Source organism: Danio aesculapii, chromosome 20, assembly GCF_903798145.1.
Source record: "Danio aesculapii chromosome 20, fDanAes4.1, whole genome shotgun sequence".
Classification (NCBI taxonomy): domain Eukaryota; kingdom Metazoa; phylum Chordata; class Actinopteri; order Cypriniformes; family Danionidae; genus Danio; species Danio aesculapii.
Genome location: NC_079454.1, coordinates 19753362 through 19779065, shown reverse-complemented (window position 1 = coordinate 19779065; position 25704 = coordinate 19753362). Strand labels below are relative to the sequence as shown.

The following is a 25704-nucleotide window of genomic DNA, read 5'->3' as shown; positions in this document are numbered from 1 at the left end:
TATATACCTTCACTCAATCCACATCTAAGGTTTCATAGTGATTAAAACATGCAATAAATTGTTACCATTTTTCAAAAAACTGTTCTCTCCTACCTCTGATATTGTATTTAATTTTCTCAAGTAAAAAAAAAAAAAATCTTTGAGCCACAATGAAATAGAGGCGGGTTGTGGAGAGGTCCAAGACAACAGTATTCTGAGCCTAGCGAGAAAAGATGCAAAAGCCACAATGTCAGCCTGTCTCCGGTTTAAAGGTTGACACTGAGAGGGAACACCAAAAATAGCGATTAAAGGTCAAACTGCTAACTTGACCCCCTGAAAATAAGAAACAATTTTAAAGAAAGTAATCCAATAGTTTTGCAACTTGGGACAAAATACAAACATATGACTAAGGTTACATTGTGAAAGTATACAATATCACACATATCTGAAACATTGAGATATATTTTAGAAAGTTTGACCTATGAGAGATGAGCTCTGTGACTGAGTCTAGCGCACGAAATGGAGCATGCGAAATTCTGACGTATGGTGCTACGAAAATGGGTGAAGTAAAACAGAATGATGCAACAAAGATAAAACGAGCAATTGCTGCACATTTTACATTTCTTTACAGAGAGGTCACATTTTGATCTATTTGTCTCATCCAATCATGTGAGGCAAATTCACAGCTCAGATTTCACCAGACTTAAACTTTAGAATGCCGCAACAGGTGAAAGTTATCATTCAAGACTGCATTTCCGGTCTGGCACAAATGGCAGTCTATGGAAGTGTTTTTTTCTGATACTTATTTTTCAGCTGTTTTCAATGAGAGTGCAGTGTTTTTTAGAACACCAGCAGCAAGGCAAAGCACTAAGTATCTGTTTCACGTGGCTCACCGTTTTTTTAAATGCTTTGACAGTTGGAGAAGTGCTCACAGCTGAGTTTTTTAGCAGAATGCTGGGATTTTCAATTGCACAAAAACCCTTTGGTGGACACCCACCGTAATCAAAGATTATAGCATGAGTGCTCTAAAATCTGTGATTTGTAAACTTTCATATTAGCAAAAAACAAAAGAAAATGAACATGCAGAGCCACCACAACTTTCATCTCCATCACTGCAGTCTCCAGTGGGTCCAAGAAGCTGTGAAATTCACAGCGTAAAACAAGCCTCTCTATTCAGTATCATCGGGCCCTAAGCAAATCAAGACTCGGATTAAACCACTCAATTCATTAAAATGTATTCTTTAATCTCTTTATGTATATTTAGAGTTTTGGGTCAAAAGCCTTTTCATTAAGGGGGTACTCACACAAGACTTTCTGAACCGTGCCCAGGCATGTTTGACCCACATTTCCCAGCTCATTTGACAAGCGTAAGTGCTCCAAATCGGGCATTGGCGTGGTTCAGTTGGTCGGCCCTGGCCTGGTGAACTGGCCCAGGATTTGGCATGCTACGCTTGTAGTCTGAGTGCAAAGTGTGCTTAAGTGTGAAACTGAAGACCCAATGTCACTTTTAAGGGACTGTTTCATATGGATTTAATAATTATTCTTACTTTTCAATGAACACAATCTATCATAGTTTATTAAAGATGAAAACCCCCGCTGTCTAACAGCTGCACCTTTAGCAAACTTCCTAATACAGGCAGCACGATAACTTTCACGAACATTTATGAGTGTCAAAAGTGGTGGATCTGTTCAGCAAAAGATTTGACTGTGTCACTTCATATTAAAGACTTAAAATAATACAAAAAAATACAATTAAAGCAATCTCCATTGTTTGGAGCGAGAGCGCTTCTCTTCTGTTAAACTGAACACATCACATCATCGATGACGTAAGCGTTCTCGGGCTGGTGTGAGTACACCCTAAATTAACAATCTCTCTGATTGGATTAAAAATATTTTCATTTGTGTTCCAAAGGCTAGCTAATTTCTGGTTGTTTATGGAACAACATGAGTGAGCAAATGATGACAGGATTTTCATTCTGAGATGAACAAACCGAATTCTCTGTATTGTAAAAGACTGAACTTACAGATGACGTGACCCGCCAGCATCTCATGCGCGTGACTTTGAAGCTGCCCTCTTTCATCTGCTCACTGGGCAGCTTGACGTGGAAGTTGAGCTCATTGTTTCCAGCTCCGACTATAACATGACAGCCCTTCTCTGGAAAATCTGTGATGCAGGGATCAAACTTGATATAACCGTAGTACTTCAGTGTCTGAGCCAATCTGATGAACTGTGGGACAAAACACAGATGTTTGTCAAACAGACACAAATTATTGCTTCTTTACCAAGTGTGTTTACATGAATATTTTTTTTACCTGTTTTTAGTCCCAATTTTCACTCTACAGGTTTTGTGAAATTGCTGACAAATCGGAGGCAAATCTGAGTTGCTAAAGCCAGTGAAATATTTAGCATGCTAAATATCTGGACCTGTCATTAGCTATGTTTCCATCCAAAAATGCTAATTGACTTTATGCGCAAAACTGGAATATCACATAAAAGACATGCGAATAAAGCAGCGTTTCCATCCAATGAGTCAAAGCGAACAAAATCGTCACTTTCTGATTATCTGGCGCCAAATATCAACAGTAAAAATAGAATTTACTGCGATAAGAGCAGCTGTGTGAATCTTTTCTTAATTTAATAAATGACTTGCGCCTCAGAACGCAATCCTGACCTGCAGTGAATAAGCGGGGGCGTTTGAATGCGTGAGACGTGGAGCACAGACACTCTTGATTCTAGAGGTCATAGATAATATAATAAAACTAATACTGAAACAGTATATTATTATTTATATTTATTTTATAATGACCAAAACAACATTTCAGATGTTTGCAATGTGCTCAGCCACTGGTTTGTCCATTCGCACACATTTTATCATCACAAGATCTCTTATAACAACATCACATGACCTCTTTTTTTTTTTTTTTGATGATGATTTATTTTTGGCCTTTTTGCCTTTATTAGATAGGACAGTATTGAGCCAGGAAGCGAAGTTGGGGAGAGAGAGGGGTAGGGGTAGGGAAATATCCTTGAGCCAGGATTCAAACTCAGGACGCCCTGATGTGCTACTGCTCCACATGTCGGCACACTAGAGATGCGTGGATTAGCTGAAATGACACCCAAATCTGCGGCTTCATACTTATAATGAACCCGCCACCCGCCTGCGCATATAGTTTTATCTGATATATAGATATATAGATCATACCCGATCGTCGCTTTAGTAATTTAATTCTTTGTTTTAGGCATGATAGGTCACCATCAGGGCCGGAGCAAACTGGGTTGGAGCAAACTGAACTGGAGCTCTAGGCAAAAGATGATCATGCCGCCCTCATACTGAAAGCAAAAATGAGAGACGGGGTGTCATTGCGCATACGACAGCGAGGACCAGGGCGGTGGGGGGATTGTCTCTCTCTATTCTGCCGCCCTAGGCGGCCGCCTGGGTCGCCTCTATGAACATTCTGGCTCTGTGTGGATATTAACAGCAAATTCAGTGAGTTTTAATCTGCGCATCTCTGATAGTAAAATAATACGTTAATCTTAAATGTTTTTAAATTAATTTTTTTCAAAAGTTTGTTTTTAGAAAACATTTTCTTTATTTTCAAATAGATACAGAAAGTAAAAATAAGACATTTTAGCTTTTACAGATACAGGAACATGATAACAAAAAGGTTGCCACTTCAGCCTAAACGGCAGCTATGTTATGTTTACTTGGCCTTTTTCTTCTCACTGTTTAAAATCTATTGTGCCTGGATTTGGGCAATTCCACCTCGCCTCCAAAACGCGCCCAGCTGCACTGAATGAGCATTCGCTTTCACCGCTTGTAGGAATGAACAAGATTCTCCTCGCAAGGTGCTGCAGATAGCAGATTTTCCTCTGAAGACTGAAAATTTTGATCAGTAGGCTACTCTTCATCCATTATTTTGGGCATCTCATCTTCCCATTCTGCAAAGCCCACTCTCTGCTTTTTTTGCTGGTCCACTGCCATGTCCCGCTACATCCACCCATAACCGACCCGCAATTAATCTTAATGTATTTTTTTATTTCCTGACCCGCAGATTATCCGCAGCGCCCGCGAATATAACCGCCATCCACGCATCACTATGGCGCGCTAACCACTCGGCTATTGTGCCGACAACACATGACCTTTCTTAATGCGCATACTGGAATTTTTTTGGTAAAAGTGCTTCCATTGCAGTTTATGCACATCTTTTCTTCTCAAATAAAAAGTTTATCCTACTCAATTATGTGCCTATGTTTTTTATGAAAATTTTTAACTTTTCAAAATTTATACGATATGCAGAAACGTCCCCCCTCCCCCTGAGAATCGTCTATTTATAAAGATCGATGATTGGCATCTGTGATAGAAGGCTTGGCTACCTTCGCTAGAGCGGCTACATTGACATTACACCTTTTTATGCACTTAAAACTATACGAGTGACATTTCTTGTGTATTCTATGGTCTTTGTTTATTTTATTTAACAGGGACAATGCTCATTAATCAACAATAAAACTGTAAATAAGCAAGAGTTAGCTACAAAGGCTAATTTTCATCTGTTGCCCCCTGCCAGATTTTAAAGGCAACCTAAAAATCAAAAAACATATTATCACACATACAATAACAGTAAAGTTGTATTTAAATTATATATTTGTATTTAAAATATAAAAATTAAAAACTTGTATTTAAATGTTGCATAATTTGTGATACCCCTTAAATCAATAGGAAGTGTGTCCAAGAAATGACTGGCTCTAACTGAGAAGACTGACCGTGTAAAAGTTGTACGTATAAACTGCACAGAACAGTCTACTTTAGTAATAGATCGTGTTGCTTGACCAATATTATTCTTAAGTGTCACAAACTCACATAATGGAGGTGGAGCATATTTTTTTTCATTTACAATTTTTAAAATCATACAAGCATACATTGTTATAGATCATACATTGTTACTGACCATGATATAAGAAAACACAGCTTCAGTTTCAAGAAAGGCTCATTCTCTATCGTTTTGGACTCGAGAATTGGAGGAAAGTTTGGGACCACTTTTAGAGAAGCACCTTTTTTTCTAATGTTTTGTCTGAAATGAACCACAAAGCGGTTCTTTTGTGTGTTTGATTGTGAAACGTTGTTTGTGAGTCATGTAGAATCCTGTATTGTGTAACATTTTGTCGCTAATCCATTGCGCAATGTGAACACAACAGCAACTGAACGCTACCCCAAAAAAGTCATGCAGTGTGAATTCGGCATAACCTGTTTTCCTTTATTGAAGTGCGATCACACTCTAGCTGCGTCCCAAATGGCACACTATACACTATGCACTTACACACTCAACAGCATAGTATATGAATGCAGTGTAGTCCCAAATGGAACTCTAATGTTTTTTTACTTAGCGGAAATTCAAACCGTTATCCTGATGACGTTTGACGGTTGCCAAATTAGTGAAATAAATGAACAAACTACCAAATAATATCTGCAGTGAGTATAACCGCATTCACCATCTGGAGGTACTATAATCACTCTCGTAGGAGAATATTTATTTCACAATCCAAAATAAATAAAGTAATCCAACATCAATTCCCAAAAGCTCCACCCCTTCCGCTATGTGGGCAAAGCAGCGACCATTGAGTGTGTGAAGTGTCCAACATTCTACACTTCATTTTAACGGTTGAATGAGTGCATCATTCGGGTAATTAAAGTGCACTTATTGTTTTTTAGAGTTTTCAGTGTGAATGCACTACTTACACTATTTATACTTCAAAATGGCATAGAATAGTGCATAAGTACACGATTTTGGACGCACCTAGAGAGATTTTATGTCCAGTACACAGATTTCGCCAAATACATAAACACATTAACCTGCTTTCTGTCAGTTTGAAGTGTGTGTGTATGCTACTGCGAATATAAGCACATTCAAACTTTTTCCTAAAGGAGGAGGAAATATCCAACAAACTCAGATGCTTTCTTGACCCAAAGAACTACAAAAATGTGTTCTTATTAGGAAGAAACTGTTTTGCTACATTCAAACCGCTGCATCTTGAGAATTTAAAATACAAACCAATACAGTGGTCCCTCATTAATCGCGGGAGTTACGTTCTAAAAATAACCCGAAACAGGAGAAATCCGCTAAGTAGTCAGCTTTATTATTATTTCAATTATTATAGATTAAAAACTGAATTTAATGAACTGAAGTGTAATTCTGTAATGGTGCCCTACAGCGATGTAACTTCTACCTTCTTTAGCATGTTCAGAAGTCCAAATTTTGGTGTGATGGTTAGTATCTTCCTCTGTCTTTTAGGATTAAAGATTTATGTAAATATGGCAAGCTGAATGCATTCTGTGTTGTAGGAGACATGGCATGGAGGAGACAGATTGACAGTAGCATACAGCCAATCAGGAGGCAGAACAACAATGCGCTATTAAAACAAAACATGTTAAATTGCACAAAAAAAATCCTTGAAACTGCGAGGCCATGAAAGGTAAACTGCATTACAGCGAGGGACCACTGTAATGATTCACAATCTTTGATATTTCTTTTTTACTAGTGAGTGCAGGACACTTTTGTTCATTTATGTAAGTGATGATAGCTAAATAAACTAAATTGTGAAATGTTACAACTAAAAATTGGGTGTGCTAATGTCAGGTACCAAAGACTATTTTGCATTAAATCACTCATTTATTGCAAACCATTGTGATATGAATTGTTGCTATATACACATTGTGCGATATTTCAATAATTTTGATGTATTACCAAGCCCTAATTACAATACACTGATTTTGTTGGAGTTATTATCGGCTTAACGGTGTTCATGTGAACATTCTCAATGATAAATCCAGATCTGAGAATGGATTTGAACTTTTATAGAAGCAGTCATTCTCTCATAGACACAAGGGAGATAAAAAAAATCGTGTGTGGCGGAGCTCAGTCATACCTCCTTCTTTGAGCCCTTCTCCTGCAGGGATTTCAGCTGTCTGTGCTGCTCTTTGTTTACCAGGATCCATCCCCGGTCAATGTCTGACACCGTCTGAGAGGAAGAAGACAGGGTTTCACTCTGTGCTTGACTTCTGAATAACTTGTGTGTTTTTAAAGGAGATTTGTGAATTTGAGATGAAAGGAAACAACTATTCTGCCAGTTCAATGTTAAAGGGAATTTTTTCTCAAAAATGAAAGTGCTTTCATGTGGTTTCAAACCTTTATGAGTTACTTTCTTCTGTTAAAGACAAAAGTAGATATTTTTAGAAATGTTGTGAACTACTGACTTCCATAGTTATACATAAATAATAAAGATAGTTCTAGAGAGATAATAAAAACACTATGGATGTCAATGGCTACTGATTTCCAACATTCCTCACAATATCTTCTGGGCTCATGCCAAGAAAGAAATTCAAACAAGATTGCTACAAGTAAAGGGTTAGTAAATGATGACAGAATTCAGTTTTTGGGGGTGAAATATTGCTTTAATTTATAAATGTAGCGTTCATTGTTAAGTCAAGTCAATTTATAATGCAATATTCATCATTTAATTCCTAAAAAGTAATAAAAAATGTATATAAAATTAATATACCCAAAATGAAAACAGTGCCATCTTATTCTCACCTTTCACTTGCTTAAAACCTTCTTAAAAAAGTTTCTTTCTTCTGTTAACCGCAAAAGAAGCTGTTTTGAAAAATGCTGGTAGCTATTTATATATATATATATATATATAGAAGTTGATGGGTGGAAGAAACCAGCATTCTTCAAAATATGCTGATAGAACTCATAAAGGTTTAAAACTAGTGAGAATAAATTATATACTTTTCATTTTTGGGCGAACTACTTTTACCAGTGTTAACTAAGAGAACAGGGGTTCCCAAACTTTCCGCCCGCGATCCCCGAATTAACAATGCCAGTGACTCGAGACCCCACACATTCTTCGGAGGTGGTTATAAATATACAAATGGTGCACACACAATAAGCCTATATAAACACGAGCATATTGACGACAGATAAAAAGTGCTACAGTCTAACAATTGCAGGCTATAATATATAGTAATTTGTTAATTTGTTTAATTTAATATTAACCTCATCTAATGAGACTGCTGGGCACAGTGTTTTCAGCACAAGTATATTCTTGGTTAATTTTCAGAGATCATCCTCATTGTCCTGTTGTGGCCTGTATTTATTTTTAATGTATTTGATTTGCATAAAGGTGTCAGAAATTTTAACCTGGTGTTATAAAATTAATCTGCTGCCGCTGACACTATTGTGGTGTTGTTATTCTAACGTAAACACACCGATCCTATGAAAAAAAAAAAAAAAGATGGATGGCTTTTTATTTGCATGTTGTTGCTTTTTTGTGCAATTATTAACTACTATTTTTTGGTAGGTTATGGATAAAATATGGAAATTCTAATAGTTTAATAAAATTTTTTTGACTTTTGGAAATTACCAAGCGACCCCCTGTCATTGTGCCGTGAACCACTGTAATAGAACACCTATGCACTTTTTTGTTGAGATATAGAAGATGCTATTTTAATAGAAAAGCCTGAGCAGACTTTGTAGTGTTGTTGTTCAGTAAAATAATTAGTTTTCCCTTTTATAATATATAGATACAAAATGATTAAATAAATTGTATAATGTATGTAACAAATGTTTTTTGTGACATTTTAATTGAATAAAACTTTTTTTAAATTTTACGTTCGACTAACAAAAAAAATGTAGTTTTCAATCAAATTTTTAAATAAAAGAATAACATAAAACAATAAAATATTTGTTAGTTGATACCCTAAGAAATAAAAAACCTGCATTATACATTTACCCACACACATATAAAAACATCATTCTGACAATCAGAACAGGAGCTACATTATTTTCCAAAATGCATTATGCACACCATGACAGCTTTATGTGCGATGGCCCACACAGATGGTAAATTTGAGCTTGTTACCTGAGCATATAATAAGTTGAGTCCCACACGATCATCCATGACATCACTGTCGTACGCTGTGTCCCAGTAACTGAGAAAAGGGCAGCAGACAATAATAAGTTATTTTAGAAATAAACTATTATCTACCTTCTACCTCTTTGAACACATCTGTATTCTAATGTGTCATCAAGAACCTTTAAATCATCATTTTACTGCATAAACACACCATTCATATAAACATGCCTGAGGAACTAACAAGACGACAGATGCTCTACAAAACATTAAATTAAAACTTCCAACTTGGAGAAAAGACCTGTTTCTGTTCTGTAATAAAGCATTTTTATAGCTACACTGCAATACTAGCTTGCATGCTGCTGCCCGGAAGCAAACAACAGTCTGCCAAACACACAGTGACTGTCCATATGTCAGAAACTATTCTCATCACGCCGTGGGCAGAACGAAGACTGTTAAATAAGTTTTAGCAGACTTTATAAGAGCACAAAGATGCAATCTTGCATGATAATAGATATTGTTCACCACAGCCAAGACTGGGTATCCCTTAAATCCCATTTGAAAGCATTTAGCGGTCAATGCTTGAACTCCTTTAAGATATTTAAGACAAGAGGGTTTAAAAAAAGGTATTCAAGCATTTTTTGTGACATTTTAGTTTTTATGTGCTTCTTAATATTGTGCCCTAGTTTTAAGGGGTTTAAGATGGTGTTAAGATGAATAAAGGTTTATAACGATCAAAACATAAGTTAAATATTGCTTTTTTTTTCTCCTATGTATTATAATGTGTCCTGTTATTAATTTACTTTTTTTTCTGAACAAAAACGAATGAATAATATATATTTTTCCCTGATTTACAGAGCACAAACATCTAAAACTTAATTTGATATTTATTATTAAAAGTATTATTTATTCATATTTTATTTACAGTACCAAATTTTCTCGTCCGACATGCACCATTTATGTTTATTATTATCATCATCATAAATGTGCAAATGTCATAAAAATGATAGAATAACATGCAAATGTTTACATGATTTATGTACAATAGAGTTTTTAAAATAATATTTTCTGTTTTTTAAGTAGATATGTTATATGAGACTAGCTGTAGCTGTTTACCAAACAAGTGATTCTAAGATTTAATAAAATGATAAACCTTAAATAAAAGTTATTAGATTCTATATTCTCAAACTCATTCTGCATAATCTGTGACAATTCTGTGCACACCAGTCAAAAGTTTGGGGTCAGTATGATTTTTTACAAAAGCTGCATTTATTTAATCAAAAATACAATAAAAATGGTAAAATTGTGAAATGTTATTGCACTATTAGGGTGCTTTCACACTTTGTTCAATTGCCTGGACCGTTCCCAAGTTCGATTGTACCCCCTTGCCACCTTCTTGGCTGGTTTGTGTTCACACTGTCTTTTTTCCTTCTGATCCCCGGTGCGCTTGCGTCATCAAGCTGCTGTTGTGTGTACGGTTGTTGCTAGGTGACGGACACAAAAGCAAAGCACCATAATCGTTCTACTTTTACTGAATATTTTGGTTTTGGACATGCAGAATCGACTCGCATCTATCTGCCGCAAAAATATTATCAAAGTTCAGAACATAACACGATGTCTGCAGAATCTGTTTTTGGAAGAGGCAAGCAGACATTATTACTGTGTTTGCCCTGGCTCAGTCCTGCTTGTCACCAAGGTACAGTACATGCACCACAGCCACACACACACGAAAGAACGTTATGAAAACGCCGTTTTTTTGTACAGTTGGCGGTTCACTTCCGCTATTTGATAAGATTGAGTTCAGAACACATGTTCACACTAGCTAAATGTACCGTACTCTTATTTCAAACGAACTCGGGTGCGGACCAAAAATGGTAGTGTGAAAGCACCCTTAAATAACTGTTCAAAAGTAGTTAATTTAATTTAATAATTTATTCCAGTGATTTTAAAGATAAATTTTCAGTTTCATTACTCCAGTCTTCGGAGTCACATGATCCGTCATTAATCACTCTAATCTTAACTATTATTATTATTATTATCATTATTATTATTATTGGCAATACATTTATTACATATGGTAATACATATTATTAATGTTGATATGACTAGTAATAGAAGCAATAATGACTGGAGAAATAATTTCATTTGAAACTACATACAATAAGAAAGCAGTTATTTAAAGTTGTTATAAATATTTAACAATTTTTTTTACATTTAATAAAACGGTTGTAAATATATAATAATTTAGCTCTAAACCTTAAATTATTCATACCCCTGGCAAATTTTGACTTTTTTGTGATTAAAGATTTATGCTATGATGCGTCTTTTATATATACACAGTTGAAGGCAGATTTATTAGCCCCTGAAATATTAGCCCCCCTGTTTATTTCCCCCCCAATTTCTGTTTAATGGAGAAATTTCTTTCAACACATTTCTAAATATAATATTTTTAATAACTCATTTCTAATAACTGATTTATTTTATCTTTGTCATGATGACAGTAAATAATATTTTACTAGATATTTTTTCAAGACACTTCTATACAGCTTAAAGTGACATTTAAAGGCTTAACTAGGTTAATAAGGTTAACTAGGTTAGGATAATTAGGCAAGTTATTGTATAACAATGGTTTTGTATGTAGACAGTCTAAAAAAAAATTATATATATATAGGTTTTACCTGTTTGTCAGGAAGAAGTTTTTAATTATTGAAACACATTTCTATTCGTTAGCTGCCAGTCAGATCGGTCGGCTCTATATCTTGTGTCTGAAAGCATGAACAGGTTGGGTTCTGGCTGAAGTCTGTCTGTAATTTTGTATGAAGTCAAGAAGCCTTCAATTTTTATGAGGGGACTAAAAACAAACAAACATTCCAGCAACTTGTGCTCCTTTTTCAACACTATATAATGCAATTCAACAGGAACAGTGGATAAAAGGTGAAAATGAAAACACTTTGGCAAAATAATCTCTCTTAAACTCTGCTTATATGCTAAAATGGGAAATTTATGTTCACATAACACCTTGACACCTGCTTCCACTGACTGCACATGGTGAAACACATGGTGTTTCTATGCCCATGCTGGTGGCTTTACCAAAATAATCTCCCTTGATTCTCTTCAGTTATTCCATTACATAAACAGTGCGCTCCAAAGGGCATTAGATGAATGTACTGGTGTTAATAAACCACTAGGAACATCCACATTTATATGGTGTATGCGGTTGTGCACTTTCCTGTGAATAAATAATGAAGAGTGTTCTGCTTTAAAGCACATCAGAGACTCTGTAATATATAGCACTTCAGAGACCATTTGATTTAGAGAGAGATGTCTAAATCCAGCTGCCTTTAAGTCCAAGTGGTACATAAAGATGGAGATTTGTGGGAAACCACTTTCTGAATCAAAAGTCTGTGTTGAATATAGCTTTGTTAAAATATTTGACTATTAAAATTTTAATTTAGGAACATGCTCATGAAAGAACGATTTAAACTGTCATTTCTGAAAGTTTAAACTCTATACTTGGGCAAATATAAGTTTGGTCATCGTTCACTGTTCGTCATGTTGTTGTAAATTTATAACATAACTTCGCACCATCAGTGTTTGGGGTCGACAGCTGTATTTACGTTAGATGTGTTTTGAAAAGTCCTGTTTACACAGAAGAGCAAAAAAGAAAAAAAAAAAGAGGCTGAAATACTGTCTGAATGAATGTGCAACTGAGTGCATTAGTGCTCCACTTTTTCAGCAGCGCTGGTTCTGGAAGCATAGGAGCACTGGTTCATTTTCCCATAGGAGTTTTTAAGTCTTTGATTTGAAGAAAAAAAAGAGAAGATGAAAATTGATAAAACTGAAAATTTATAGAAAAACAAATACATTTGTTAACTAAATGTATACAAAAATATGATACATATATTATATTACATTAATCATTTTTTACATTTTTTTCGGCTAAAGCTCTGCTCACATTGTGAGATTTCAGTCACGATTTTGCCATCTGAGACAAATTTGGGAAATCCTAAAAGATTCCTGAAATCCTAGGCTAAAATCTGTGGTTTTTGATCGTTGGTTTGACATGTTCACAGACAGCCGCTTAAAGCCCATTGCGATTAGATTTTCTCTCCGATGAAGTTCTGGCAGTGTCAGAAGACTTCAGACACTTTCCTGCAGTGTGACAACAGCTGTGATGAGCGTCAATCCAAGAACCAATAGAAGCGCCGAATTTGATGATGTAATCCATGCGACTATTCAAATGACCAGGGGGAAATGTCAAAACAGATTTTTTTCTTTCTGGTTTTATTATTGAGACCGCTGTGTGCAAAATTGCCGCTACAGATTATTTAGGTTGCTGTGAGGAATCATTTCAGAACGTGAAAGTGTCAGGGGTGCATGACGTCAAACTCCGGGGGCGTTTTCTTTCATGTTTGGCGCATCTTCATTGTCGTTCAGTCTGACTTTATGACAGCTGAGATCTTACAGTGTGACATGGGAGCCATGTTCGTGCCATGTTCTGACATGCTACATTCATTCAGGATTATAAAACAATTTAGTCTCTGATTTATCAGAGGTCGCCACAGCGGAATGAATGACCAACTATTCCAGCATATGTTTTATACATCGGATGTCCTTCCAGCAGCAACCCAGTACTGGGAAACACCCATACACTCCCTCATTCACACACACATACACACACACTCTCATACACTACGGCCAATTTGGTTTATTCAATTTACCTGCACAGCATGTCTTTGAACTGTGGGTAAAACTGGAGCACCCAGAGGAAACACACAAACACGGGGAGAACATGCAAACTCCACACAGAAACACGGGACTCAAACCAGCAACCTTCTTGCTGCGACAGTGCTAACGACCGAGTAACAATATATTATATTATATTATATTATATTATATTATATTATACTACATTATATTATATTATGTTATATTATATTATATTATATTATATTATAGTACATTATATTATATTTTATTATACTACATTATATTATATTATACTACATTATATTATATTATATTACATTATATTATACTAAATTATATTATATTACGTTATATTATATTATGTTATATTATATTATATTATATTATACTACATTATATTATATTATATTATACTACATTATATTATATTACATTATATTATACTAAATTATATTATATTACGTTATATTATATTATGTTATATTATATTATATTATATTATATTATACTACATTATATTATATTATGTTATATTATATTATATTATATTATATTATATTATATTATATTATATTATATTATATTATAATGTCATTCACAGTGCTTCATGTCAGTGGGGGAAGCAAAAAAAAATCTCTGTTAGATCGGTTTCTGTAATTCTCTGATTGGTGATCTAATTTTCTCATATCTAATGAATGGAGTTCACAACACAGTATTTTCATGTTAATTACGCATTGTAACAACACGCTGGCAATGTGCAAAGAATATGTGATCTCAGACATCAATTTTGCATATTTTTGATCAATTTGCCTTTTGAACGCAAGAAGGTTGAAATATAGCTATCTGTAAAAAGACATGTCAACTGCGCATAAATAAAACCAATGCATAACTAATGCTCAAACTACAGATGCTGATAATTTAAACACTAAATCAGCAATCAAGCAACAAACAAGAAAACAAGCATGTTGCCAAATTGGAACTGCCTTGCATTCCATACATCTAAGAAAGTTAGTGAAAATCTGGAATATACTACTTGTGTAGAGTATATACTAGGACTGGGCGATTAATCCAAAGGTAATCAAAATAGACATTCAGAACCTATAATTGATCTAATCTTTCCAGGATGATTTTTTTCAATTACTTTCTTTACTCGTCACGTGAGCCTGCTCTGTTAAAGCCTGTGGCTGATTTATACTTCTATGGCCACTTTGATCTCTGGTCAAGTAGGACGATGGACTCATTCTTGATTCTTACTTTGCACTTCACTGATAATGATAAGACGGCATATTACCCATTAAATGAAATTAATATTATTATTTACATTAAAATATTTGTTTACAGAAGATGTAAGAAATGCACTGTTTAATATATTATTTAAAGGATATACAGTTATTTTATTTAGAAGAGATGCTGCTTATTTTCTACCTTTAATATGAAAAATATTGAAAATAATTAATTTGGTTTTCAAAAGTGCAAGTTACTCCTTTTCACTTTTTTATAAGAAAAAAGTAACTGTTGGTTTTATGCATTGAGTGTTTTAATTTCAGTTGGTCAACATTGATGTTCAGTTACTAATCATAGATAGTAGATAGTGTGTGTTTCCTTCAATTACTTTAAAGTCAAGAAATGCACCCTTCATTCAGAAATCTCTCACTTGTAATATGTGAGCATATTTACTGTCCAAAACTTGTCAATTGACTATAAAAAAAATAAAATAAATAAATAAATAAATTCGTTCAATAATAGTAATCAAGTTAAAATGTTGATTTTAGGCCAAATCGCCGAGCCCTAGTATACACAATTGGTGATTGTATTAAAAGGACAGTTCACCCAAAAACATTCAGAACAATGTTGGAATCCAAAAACTATTGACTTTCAAAGTATTTGTTTTTTTCTACTACTGATGCCAATTAATAACGGTTTCCAACATTCTTCAAAATATCTTTAGACAGTCATGACAATACTTCGTGATAAAATAAGTAGTAATAAAAATGTTTCATGAATAATTTTTTTTAGTTGTGGTACTTTGTTCTTTACAATAATGCTATCAAATGGCTTAGGTAGTCTTAATGATATCTATAAGCTCCAAAACAGTCGGTTTCTCATCAAACCTCTTGACCCGGCCTTTACCCTTCAAAATGCTACTGCATTTGGGCACAACCACTCTCACTGGCAGAGCTATGATAACAAAATGCTAATGGATGTTTTTTTTTTTTTTATGGGAGGGGCTACTCTAGTCCCACCCTGTCTTCATGTTTTAGTTTAAATTTAGTCACATGTCGAACAAAACTGGACAGTTCAAAACATTTCACTGGACCTTTAAATGTAATGTAAATAAGTCATTCAGTATTACAATAACATGAGTAATAACAGAATGATCAACATTTTTTGGCAATTTATTCATGTTTTTTGTTTTATTTAAGTGAAAGCTACAAAAATGAAAGACAAACCATTTTTTAAGAAACACTACTTTTTTTGAAAATAGGCTCATTTTAGAATTCACCTAGAGTTAAACAGTATGGTTTTACCATTTTTAATGCATTTAGCCAATCCACGGGTCTGGTGGGAGAACATTTAACTTACAGTAGCAATAATTTTCCAATTCAAAGATTGATTCTTCTGCAGATATATTGTGTACCAAGACTGAAAGAAAATAAAAACTTGCTATTTTCACGGTCGATATGGCTGCTTATTCCTGCAAGGAATTTTGCTGCCGTACCATAGCTTCAACAGGAGCAATGATATTACACAGCACTGTTCCCTAGTAACTGAGGACTATTGCGTGATATCATTATGCCTGATGCATAATTTGTATGGCATTGTATGGTAGCAATGTTCACTGATTTCGCCAGAATGAGTGTAATCCGGTTCAAATATTTATGCTACGCTAAAAGTGCTCCTGCCAGACCCAGAGTTTGGATTCATTAATGGTAAAATTCAACTGTTTAACCTGTTACATAGCACTCTATTTTGGGGATTTACACCTACCTAACTTTATATAGTAACAGTTCCTGACTCCAGTAAGCTGCAAACATAAATTAGGTATCATTGGAAAGAAGACACTTTGAGCTTTACTGTGGTGAAGTTAATTGTTCAAAAATATAAAAAGTTATACATTATGAAGTGATGAAAAAATTGTATTGTGTTGTGTTCAATATATGTTTTTCTATTTACAAACACAGGAAAACATTAATGTAATGTCCTAGAAAAAATATGACTTGAAAGCCAAGTGTCTAATGAGCTTATATTTTAAATCTGATGAAGATAGCATTTCTATCTTCTAGATTTCTAAAATAGATTTCTGTAAAAAGTTTTCCGAGGCTATGTCGATGTCTTTCTCTTCCTCACCGTCAAATGCACTTTCTCAAAAATGACCTTCCCAAACGAAAACATTAAAGGGCACCTATGGTGAAAAATCTACTTTTCAAGCTGTTTGGACAAAAATGTGTGTAAGTATAGTGTATAAACTGTCATATTGGGGTGAAATAAAAAAAAACACCCAGTCCTTTTTTTTCAAATTTAACAACATAAAAACGGTGGACCAATTGGAGCGGTTTTCAGATCGACTGCAACTTTACGTAGGAGTGCGGTTCCCCCGCCCACCAATTTTGATTGACAGCTGCGCGCATTAACATGTCCGGTAGTCACATGTATAATCATATCATCAAGAGAGGACGAGCGCAAAGCAGCCGGGAATAAAAGGTGTGTTCAGTTTGCTAAGATCATCATCAAACGTGATCAAGCGTGAGATTTACAAGTTTAAAATGTTTTAAAACAGAGCATGTGTGTAATGAATTACAGCGATTCACTTCAGATGCACTTAATCAGCACAGCCGCGTGTCAGAACAATTAAAGGAAGATGCTTCAATTGCGGTTTGTGGACGTTAAATCAGGTTTATTTTGTACATTAATATAAGAGATATCCATACAGCAGTGGATATTACCAGTATCATGTCACATATGTGTGCAAAACGAGTCTCTCTCTCTCTCTCTCTCTCTCTCTCTCTCTGTGTGTGTGTGTGTGTCTGCGTGTCTGAGCTATGTGTGTGTGTGTTCATGTCTGCGCTACGTTTGTTTGTGTTTGTGTGTGTGTGTATGTGTCTGCGCTATGTGTTTGTGTCCTTGCTGTGTGTGTGAACTTTGTAATGACATTGTGTGTGACTCATTGTTGCAAATCCACAAAAAAATTTATCAAATAGTGATTGTTAAAGTTCTTACTGTAGTATTTCTCACACACGTTACGTGAGATCTGCTTCCTGAGGCAGCCGAGGGCAGCGATTGCTAACAGGTACATGGGAACGGTGGGCGGGGAGGACTAGCCTTAAAGGGCCAGTACAAAAAACAGCAAAACCTTTTTTCCAGCTATAATATAGACACTTCAAACAGCTATAATAAATAATCTGATGGGTGTTTTGAGTTGAAAGTTTACAGACAAATTCTGGGGATACAAAAGACTTATATTAAATATGAAAAAAGGGGTAACCTATGTGCCCTTTAACAGTTGCTGAATGATTTGGTCTACATTCACAGTTTATGCATCTTTGAAAAGAAGACACTCTGGGCTTTATTATCCATCATCTAAAGTTTATGAATTTGATGCCAATATTATGCAAAATGAAATTTCTGGAATTATTTTTCTGAGACAATGTTTTGTGATTTTCTCCCTCTCCTTGTTTGTGGAAAAGCAGTCTGATGACCACACGTACTGAAGGTTTCTAACAACTATTTTAATCTGTTCACATACCACTTATTTTTTAACTCTAGGGTACTTGTAAAATGAGCCTTTTTCCAAAAAAAGCAAAGTGTTTTTTAAGCCCTTCTTCCCTGAGCTACGCAAAAAACACTTTTTTTATATCACTGTTTTTATATACATACACTAGTCCACTGGGCATAGTATTCAACAACCACTTCCAAAATAAGTACTGTACCTCTTTCGTAGGACGATACGGTAGTCTGAACTGTGCAGGCTGGTGATGGACACGTAGGGCAGCTCAAACTCCTGCAATTTTCTCACGTCTGGACACACAGCGGGAGGTCGGAGAGGTTTGGACGAAGCAACAAGAGACCAGATGAAATGTATGAGTGCCTTCAGACTCAAGGACATTTGGAGAGTAATAGCATTGACAACAAACAAAGTGAGATGGGGGAGAATCCATCTGGCTAAAGCCATAGAGGGCACAATAACATGTTTATCACTTTGTGCAAGAGAGAGGAGGAGAAATAACAGAAGGAGGGAACGAGGGAATAAATAAATGCTGCAGCTGTTAGAAAAAGACATTTTTCTCTAGAGTTGGGAAACAGGGAGAAGGGGGTTGAACTGAAATGGGCACTGAGCTTTTAGAAACATTAAAAACAGGAGTGTGAAAAGAAGAAGAGGAGGAGACGACAGTTAGATCTATAGCATAATGCATGCCGTCACAACTTTTCATTCTACTCTTTGGCTTACCCTTTCAGTGCTCTGACATTAGACAGCATGTTAAGACAAGAATGGTATTATGTGATAGGAATGTATTATTAAAGACACATGTACATATGTACATCATTAAAAAAACATGTTTCTGTTTCGTTTGTATAGTTGTAACAATGTTTTACATGTTAAATAATAATAACATGAACAAAAATAACATAATATTACACTACACAGGAATACTATTTTAATACTAATCACATATTTGAGATTTTCATTATTTAGTTAAAATTAATACAAGTATACTCTAACAAGGAGGCTAAAGACCGTGGCCTCTAGCATCTGTCGTTAGAGCACCTTAAAGTCTGGTTGATACTTCTGCGTCGAACAATATCCGTGACTCACGGTGCATGCCTTGCACGTGCATTTATACTTCTGTGTGCTGTTTGTGTTGCTCTGCAATAACACTTCCGAAACACTAGCTCACAGTGAGGTTTTTATGTTCCTCTGTGTCGAGTTTCTTCACTAGTGTTTTGTTTTTTCTGAACGTTACCTTAATGTACAAGTAGCTAAAACTTGCTCATTCTGAAGCAGGAGCTGGCGGATGTGCAACAACAATAATCATAAGGTAAACACAAAACAAAAGTCTCCATCTGGAGCTCCTTCATGGGACTCGACACTTGTAAACACTCGCTCCAACGGGTTTGAGCGGTTCTCAGCCCCATCCACACTCATCAGTGCCACCAAGCAGACCAATAACAGAGCTTGCGCTACACGTCATTGCAACATGTTTTTACATTTTTTGAGAGGTGTACGTCAGTGTCGGCTACGGTGAGGGCTATTCGACCACGCGAAGCTGCGCCGGACCATACTTGATGCAAAAGTATAAATCTGTCTTTAGAGGTCAGAGGAGTGAGGTTTACCTGCATAGCACTTGGCTAGCGTGTTGTTTGCTCTAACAAGGGAGCTAAAGATGATGGCATCTAGCGTCTGTTGCTAGAGCACCTTTAGAGATCAGAGGAGTGAGGTTTACCTGCATAGCACTTGGCTAGCTAGCCTCTGTTCTACATACATGTCATGATTGGATGTGCATTAATATATCACAAATATAAATAACAATTTGTATTTATTTCTGTTTTAAGTCCAGACATGTTTTTGGCACAGAATTGTTTATCTTAACTCCACCATCAGTTAGTCGACAATCAGGTTCTGTTTGCAGACATTTATTTTCCACAATTTATTATTATTATTTCTTTTACCAGTGCATATTTCTGCCAAGATCAGGCAGTATGCCAAAATCATATTTGGAAAGGATTCTTATGGGGTCTGTATTTCATCATTCCATCTGACAAGATTAAGCCTTTTTTTAAGTGAGGATCTGGCAACAGAGTGGGAGTTGCGCACAGCTTGTCATTCCTCAAGGATGCGTGATGATTCTCCGCTAAAAGCAGTCAAACAACGACAGCTCGTATAAAAAAGGAGACACGAAAAGTTCTATAAACAAAACGACTGAATTTTATCCAGACAAGACGAGCGGTTGCCAGACATCTGCATAAAATCACAAATGCCCTCCAGTTTTGAGAACAAGAAAGAAAAAATAACAAGTCCACTTCCAATAAGTCTACGGTTCTCCTAGGGGTTCATCCTTTGAAAGACTTTCAGCTCTGTAATGTAATGAAGGCAGAACTGGAAACGGGACAATTGTGAAAAAAGGTATTCTTTACAAATCCACTTGCTGAATGCACTAAACTAAAATGACATGCATTGCAAAAGAAATGAAAGAATCTGGACTCAGGAAACTCATTTATTTTGTCTCTAGGGGGTGTTCATAGAAAAATGATTCACACACTCCTGGTCATTCGGAAAAGATGCTTGAAGCCAGAATATTGTTAAATATGATGTGGAGCAAGCGCAACTCCTCGCAGTGAGTGTTAAATCGCTTTCATTTCAGATGGAACAAGTAATATTTTTCTGTGCAGGGCATTTCAGGCCATTCGCAATCAATCAATACAGCGACAAGCAATTTGAATACAGCTGCTGCTGCATTTACTCCTGCCAGCAAAATCCCAACAAACATTGTTTATAATAGACTAAGAAGGAAAACCACATCTATTTCTAGTGAAGCATTGTTCAGATTATGTGTTGTTTTTAAGACTCTAAGGAATTATATTGCAGTGCTTTTCTCCTCTCTTCTCTCTCAGAGTATGTCATGTATTATTTTATGGCAAAAGCTGATAGACGCATCATGTTTCAATGCTTAGAGACAAAATTTATTACTTATTTGCTGGTAGCATCTTTAGTTTTCTTTACATTCTATGAGGTGAGTATGAATGGTTTTCCTGTGCAAACATCACTGTCATGATTTTTCTGAGATAACTTGTTCTCTAAAGAGATAGCACACCTAAAAATATATATTTTTAAATGTTTTATTACGCTCAGGTCATCCAAGATAAACAGTTGAGGTCAGAATTATTAGCCCCCCTTTGAATTTTTTTCTTTTTTAAATATTTCCCAAATAATGTTTAACAAAGCAAGGAAATTTTCACAGCATGTCTGATAATAATTTTTCTTCTGGAGAAAGTCTTATTTGTTTTATTTCGGCTAGAATAAAAGCAGTTTTTAATTAAAAAAAAAACATTAAGGTCAAAATTATTAGCCCCTTTAAGCTATATATTTTTTTGATAATCTACAAAACAAACCATCATTATACAATAATCCCAATCACCCTAAACTGCCTAGTTAACCTAATTACTTAGTGACCTCGTTAAGTCTTTAAATGTCACTTTAAGCTGTAAAGTGTCTTGAAAAATATCTAGTCAAGTATTATTTACTGTAATCATGGCAAAGATAAAATAAATGAGTTATTAAAACTATTATGTTTAGAAATGTGTTGAAATAATCTTCTCCCAGTTAAACAGAAATTGGGAGAAAAAAATAAACAGGGGGCTAATAATTCAGGGGGGCTAATAATTCTGACTTCAACTGTACAGTGGTTGACATTTTTTCTTTAGTAAAACATTAAAGCTAACACAGAAAGAAAATATGGAAATACATAGACATAGACATAGATGCAACAACTATAGATTTTGGTTGTACGATTACAGGGTTAGGAAGAATCATAGTTTCACAGTTCTCACGATTAATATGGATTTATTAATTTCAAAACACTACTAGTTTAGAAAAATCACATGAAAATTCCTTATATTTTAAAGCATTATTTATAGCTGCTCAGTAACCAATTAATCCAGCAAATAATAATAAATAATAAAAAAACAATAGCCAAAAAAGAAACAGAAAAAAAAAAGTTTTTAGCTTTTAAACACAAGTAATAATTTTAAACTGAAAATAAATGACAGAACAATAAATAAACAAATGAATAAGTAAATAAATAAAAATAAGATTAAACAAAAAATAGTATTTGTCTAATGTAAATCTAAGTCACACACATTAGCTAAGCATTTCAATTTTAAAGAGAACAAACGAGTCAGACTGCTGAACCTCAAGCACTTTTGAAGTCAGAATTATTGGCCCCTCTTTGAAGGTTTTTTTTTTATATATATTTCTCAAATTATGTAGAACAAGGAAATTTTCACTGTATGTCTGATAATATTTTTTTTTCTGGAGAAAGCCCTATTTGCTTTATTTCGGCTAGAATAAAAGCAGTTTTTAATTTTTCTAAAACCATTTTAGAGACAAAATTATTAGAGAAGTTTGCATGTTCTCCCCTTGCTGGCGTGGGTTTCCTCCAGGTGCTCCAGTTTCCCCCAAAAGTCCAAAGACATACAGTACAGATGAACTGGGTAGGCTAAATTGTCCATAGTGTATGTGTGTGAATAAGTATGTATGGATGTTTCCCATTGATGGGTTGCAGCTTGAAGGGCATCCACTGTGTAAAACATATGCTGGATAAGTTGCCGCTTCATTCCGCTGTGTAGGGCTGGGTATCAAGTTCCATACTTTTTAAGCATCGACCGAATCGTCTCGATACTATAGAGTATCTAAAGAAACATTTTCGTTCGGTACCAAATTTCGACACCCAAGGGAATAATATTGTCAACGTCAGTAAGCTAGAAAACCTGCATCCTTAACGTGCCCGGACCAAATGCTGGCGGTTACACCCACTCGCCCAGAGCTTATCAAATTGTCAAACAGACATGCAAAATCAGTTAACTTTTAGCACTTCTTGCTTGTGTACCGTTAAAGTTAAGTTTAAGGCCCCGTTTACACTATCAACACAGATCGGATCTGTTCTATGACCGTGTAAACAGAAAAAAACGCATGCATTCGGATATTCAGCGATCGGTTTCAGGCCTCCTTCATATAAATCAGATATAAATCGGATATGTGACAATGCGACTGTCATGTAAACAGGCAGATCGGATTTATTGAGGCGTTCTGTTCTGATCATCATTAAACTTGTGACAATGTGGTGCCTCTCCGCAATTTAATGATGTAGGAGGAAGAGCGTGTGTGGAGATTCCGACGCGGTAAACAACAACAGAGGAAACATGGAGGAAAGTGGTCAGTCACCACAATTTGCTCCCACCAGACCTGAGATCTCTCTCGTAACCACACATTCCTCTGAATGGTGGAGGACATCATACCGCATATAACCATAAGCGCAAGCTGCGATGACGGCTCTTTCCCACCTCCTCCGCCTCAAAATCATTTTAAAGTTGGGCGAACTTCGTGTTGTAACTTTTGTTTTTTTTTTCGCTATTAATACACTCACTGCAGGCTACACAGAACAACTTTATTCTCTCCAACAACACCAGTGCGCACACAGGCAAAGGCTACATCAACTACACACACACATCAGGGCCATACCATTACGTAAACTGCGTGGGGGTAAATCTGGACTGAACCATTCACTGCTTCTACTACGCTTCGTAGATTTCGCAGAGCTATAAACAAGACAGTTTCTTCCAAAGTGACTAGTGTGGCACAGATGCTAAAACCGGCGCTTATGCATGCATCCTAAATTGTACGGCAAGTGTAAAGACATGAATTGGATATGGGTCACAATTAAAAAAACATGTAAACGGACAGACAAAAAAAATCTGATATAGGCAGTATCATATGTATACGGAATTGACCTGGCAGTGTAAACGGGGCTTAAGTTTGTGCGGTGTAAATTTATTAATCCTTTTTTGACCTAATGTAAGCTGTGTAACGTTATGTACTGTTTCGATGGCTTTAAATACCTGGCTAAGTTGATACTAAAATACTTTAAGGTTAACAGTAAATGATGAAGTTTACCTCACATTAAACTTATCTAATATAATTGTCCTTATCCTTGGCTGCAGTAACAGTTTAGCTTTCATGTTTTCTTCACATTAATGTTATAGTCTCTGCTCCTGCTGACCCCGGAATTAGGAGACCATCAAGTGATAATCTATTTACACTGGCAGAAAAAGTAAAAATATACAAAGAAAGGAAAGATGAATGCCACAGGGCTTTTACAATTTTTATTATTAAAGGTTTGCTGCCTTTTTCTACTGTGGAGAAAGATTAGATTTACTGATATGCATTTTTTAATGCCTAGAAAGGAACCAAAAACATAGTCAAAATAAGTCCATGCGATATAAGTGGTTCAATCATAACTATATGAAGCTGCAAGAATACTTCTGTGCGTAAAGTAAACAAAAATAACTATTCAACGATTTATCCATGGAGGATCAGAAAGCTCTTGGATTAAATCCAAAATATCTTCATTTGTAGATAATAATGACAGAATTTCAATTTTTGGGTGAACTAAACCTTTAAGCAGCAGTAAGCCTCACAAATACTTAAAATTGATTGACTTAAAACTGCTTGAACTTTATTAAAACTGTTTGCACTAATATATTGTGTTAACTACACTTTGTTCATTTTGTGCTTTCGTTCCTTTGTTTATTGGTCTTAGAGATAAGCCTGCAGTGAAAAGTGTCACAAACGTATTGACAAAATAATCTTGTTAAAATATATTTCTTAAAATAAAAGTATCGAAAAAAAGTATAGTTCTGAACGGTATCAAATTCAGGGTATCGGTATCGAAAATTTTGGAACGATACCCAGCCCTACCCCTGTGGCAACCCCAGATTAATAAAGGGACAAAGCCGAAAAGAAAATTAATGAATGTTAAAACAAAATGAAGATCTTGACTTCTACTGTGCAGCCATGATAGGCTGAAGTTGTGCTGTATGTGTTGGTGAATCTACCACCTCTGAAAGACATACCATCGGTTGTGGTAAAAGGTTTATATGAATCATCAAGGAAGATGATTCAAGGAAGAAAATATTCTTTAATATTTTACTGAAGAAAAAGTCACATCTTGGATGACATGAGAGTAAATTAAGAGCATTTTATGTGAACTATTACTTTATTGATTCTCAATATATAAAAAAAAAAAAATATATATATATATATATATATATACACTGTATATATATATATATATATATATATATATAATGGGCTACTTATAGTAAGTGTTTTATATCAAAAGGTTTTGCAAAACATATTTAGTAGAAGTAACCTGCATGATTTGAGGTATCATTCATGTTTGGGGCTAAAAGAGTAAGCAACAAGACGCATACCAAAAATTAATCACTAAGGCCTGACTATAGTTCAAATCTTCATCCTTAAATATGAACAAAAATAATTACAATGTTTGCTTAACAAGCATCACAGGCCTACAGCAGAGCTTGCACACAAGCCA

At 35.2% G+C, this 25704-nt stretch overlaps 1 protein-coding gene across 1 annotated transcript in view; it reads right to left on the bottom strand.

Moving 5' to 3' along the window:
- The window catches only part of snx17 (sorting nexin 17), a 103923-nt gene that overhangs the window by 12282 nt on the left and 65937 nt on the right, over positions 1 to 25704 (bottom strand). The window contains exons 11-14 of the mRNA XM_056481491.1: positions 18526 to 18613; positions 8897 to 8966; positions 6902 to 6994; positions 2004 to 2207 (exon numbers count right to left, since the gene is read on the bottom strand). Of these exons, the coding sequence (XP_056337466.1) occupies positions 2004 to 2207; positions 6902 to 6994; positions 8897 to 8966; positions 18526 to 18613 (455 nt within the window). The remainder of the gene's footprint in view (positions 1 to 2003; positions 2208 to 6901; positions 6995 to 8896; positions 8967 to 18525; positions 18614 to 25704) is intronic.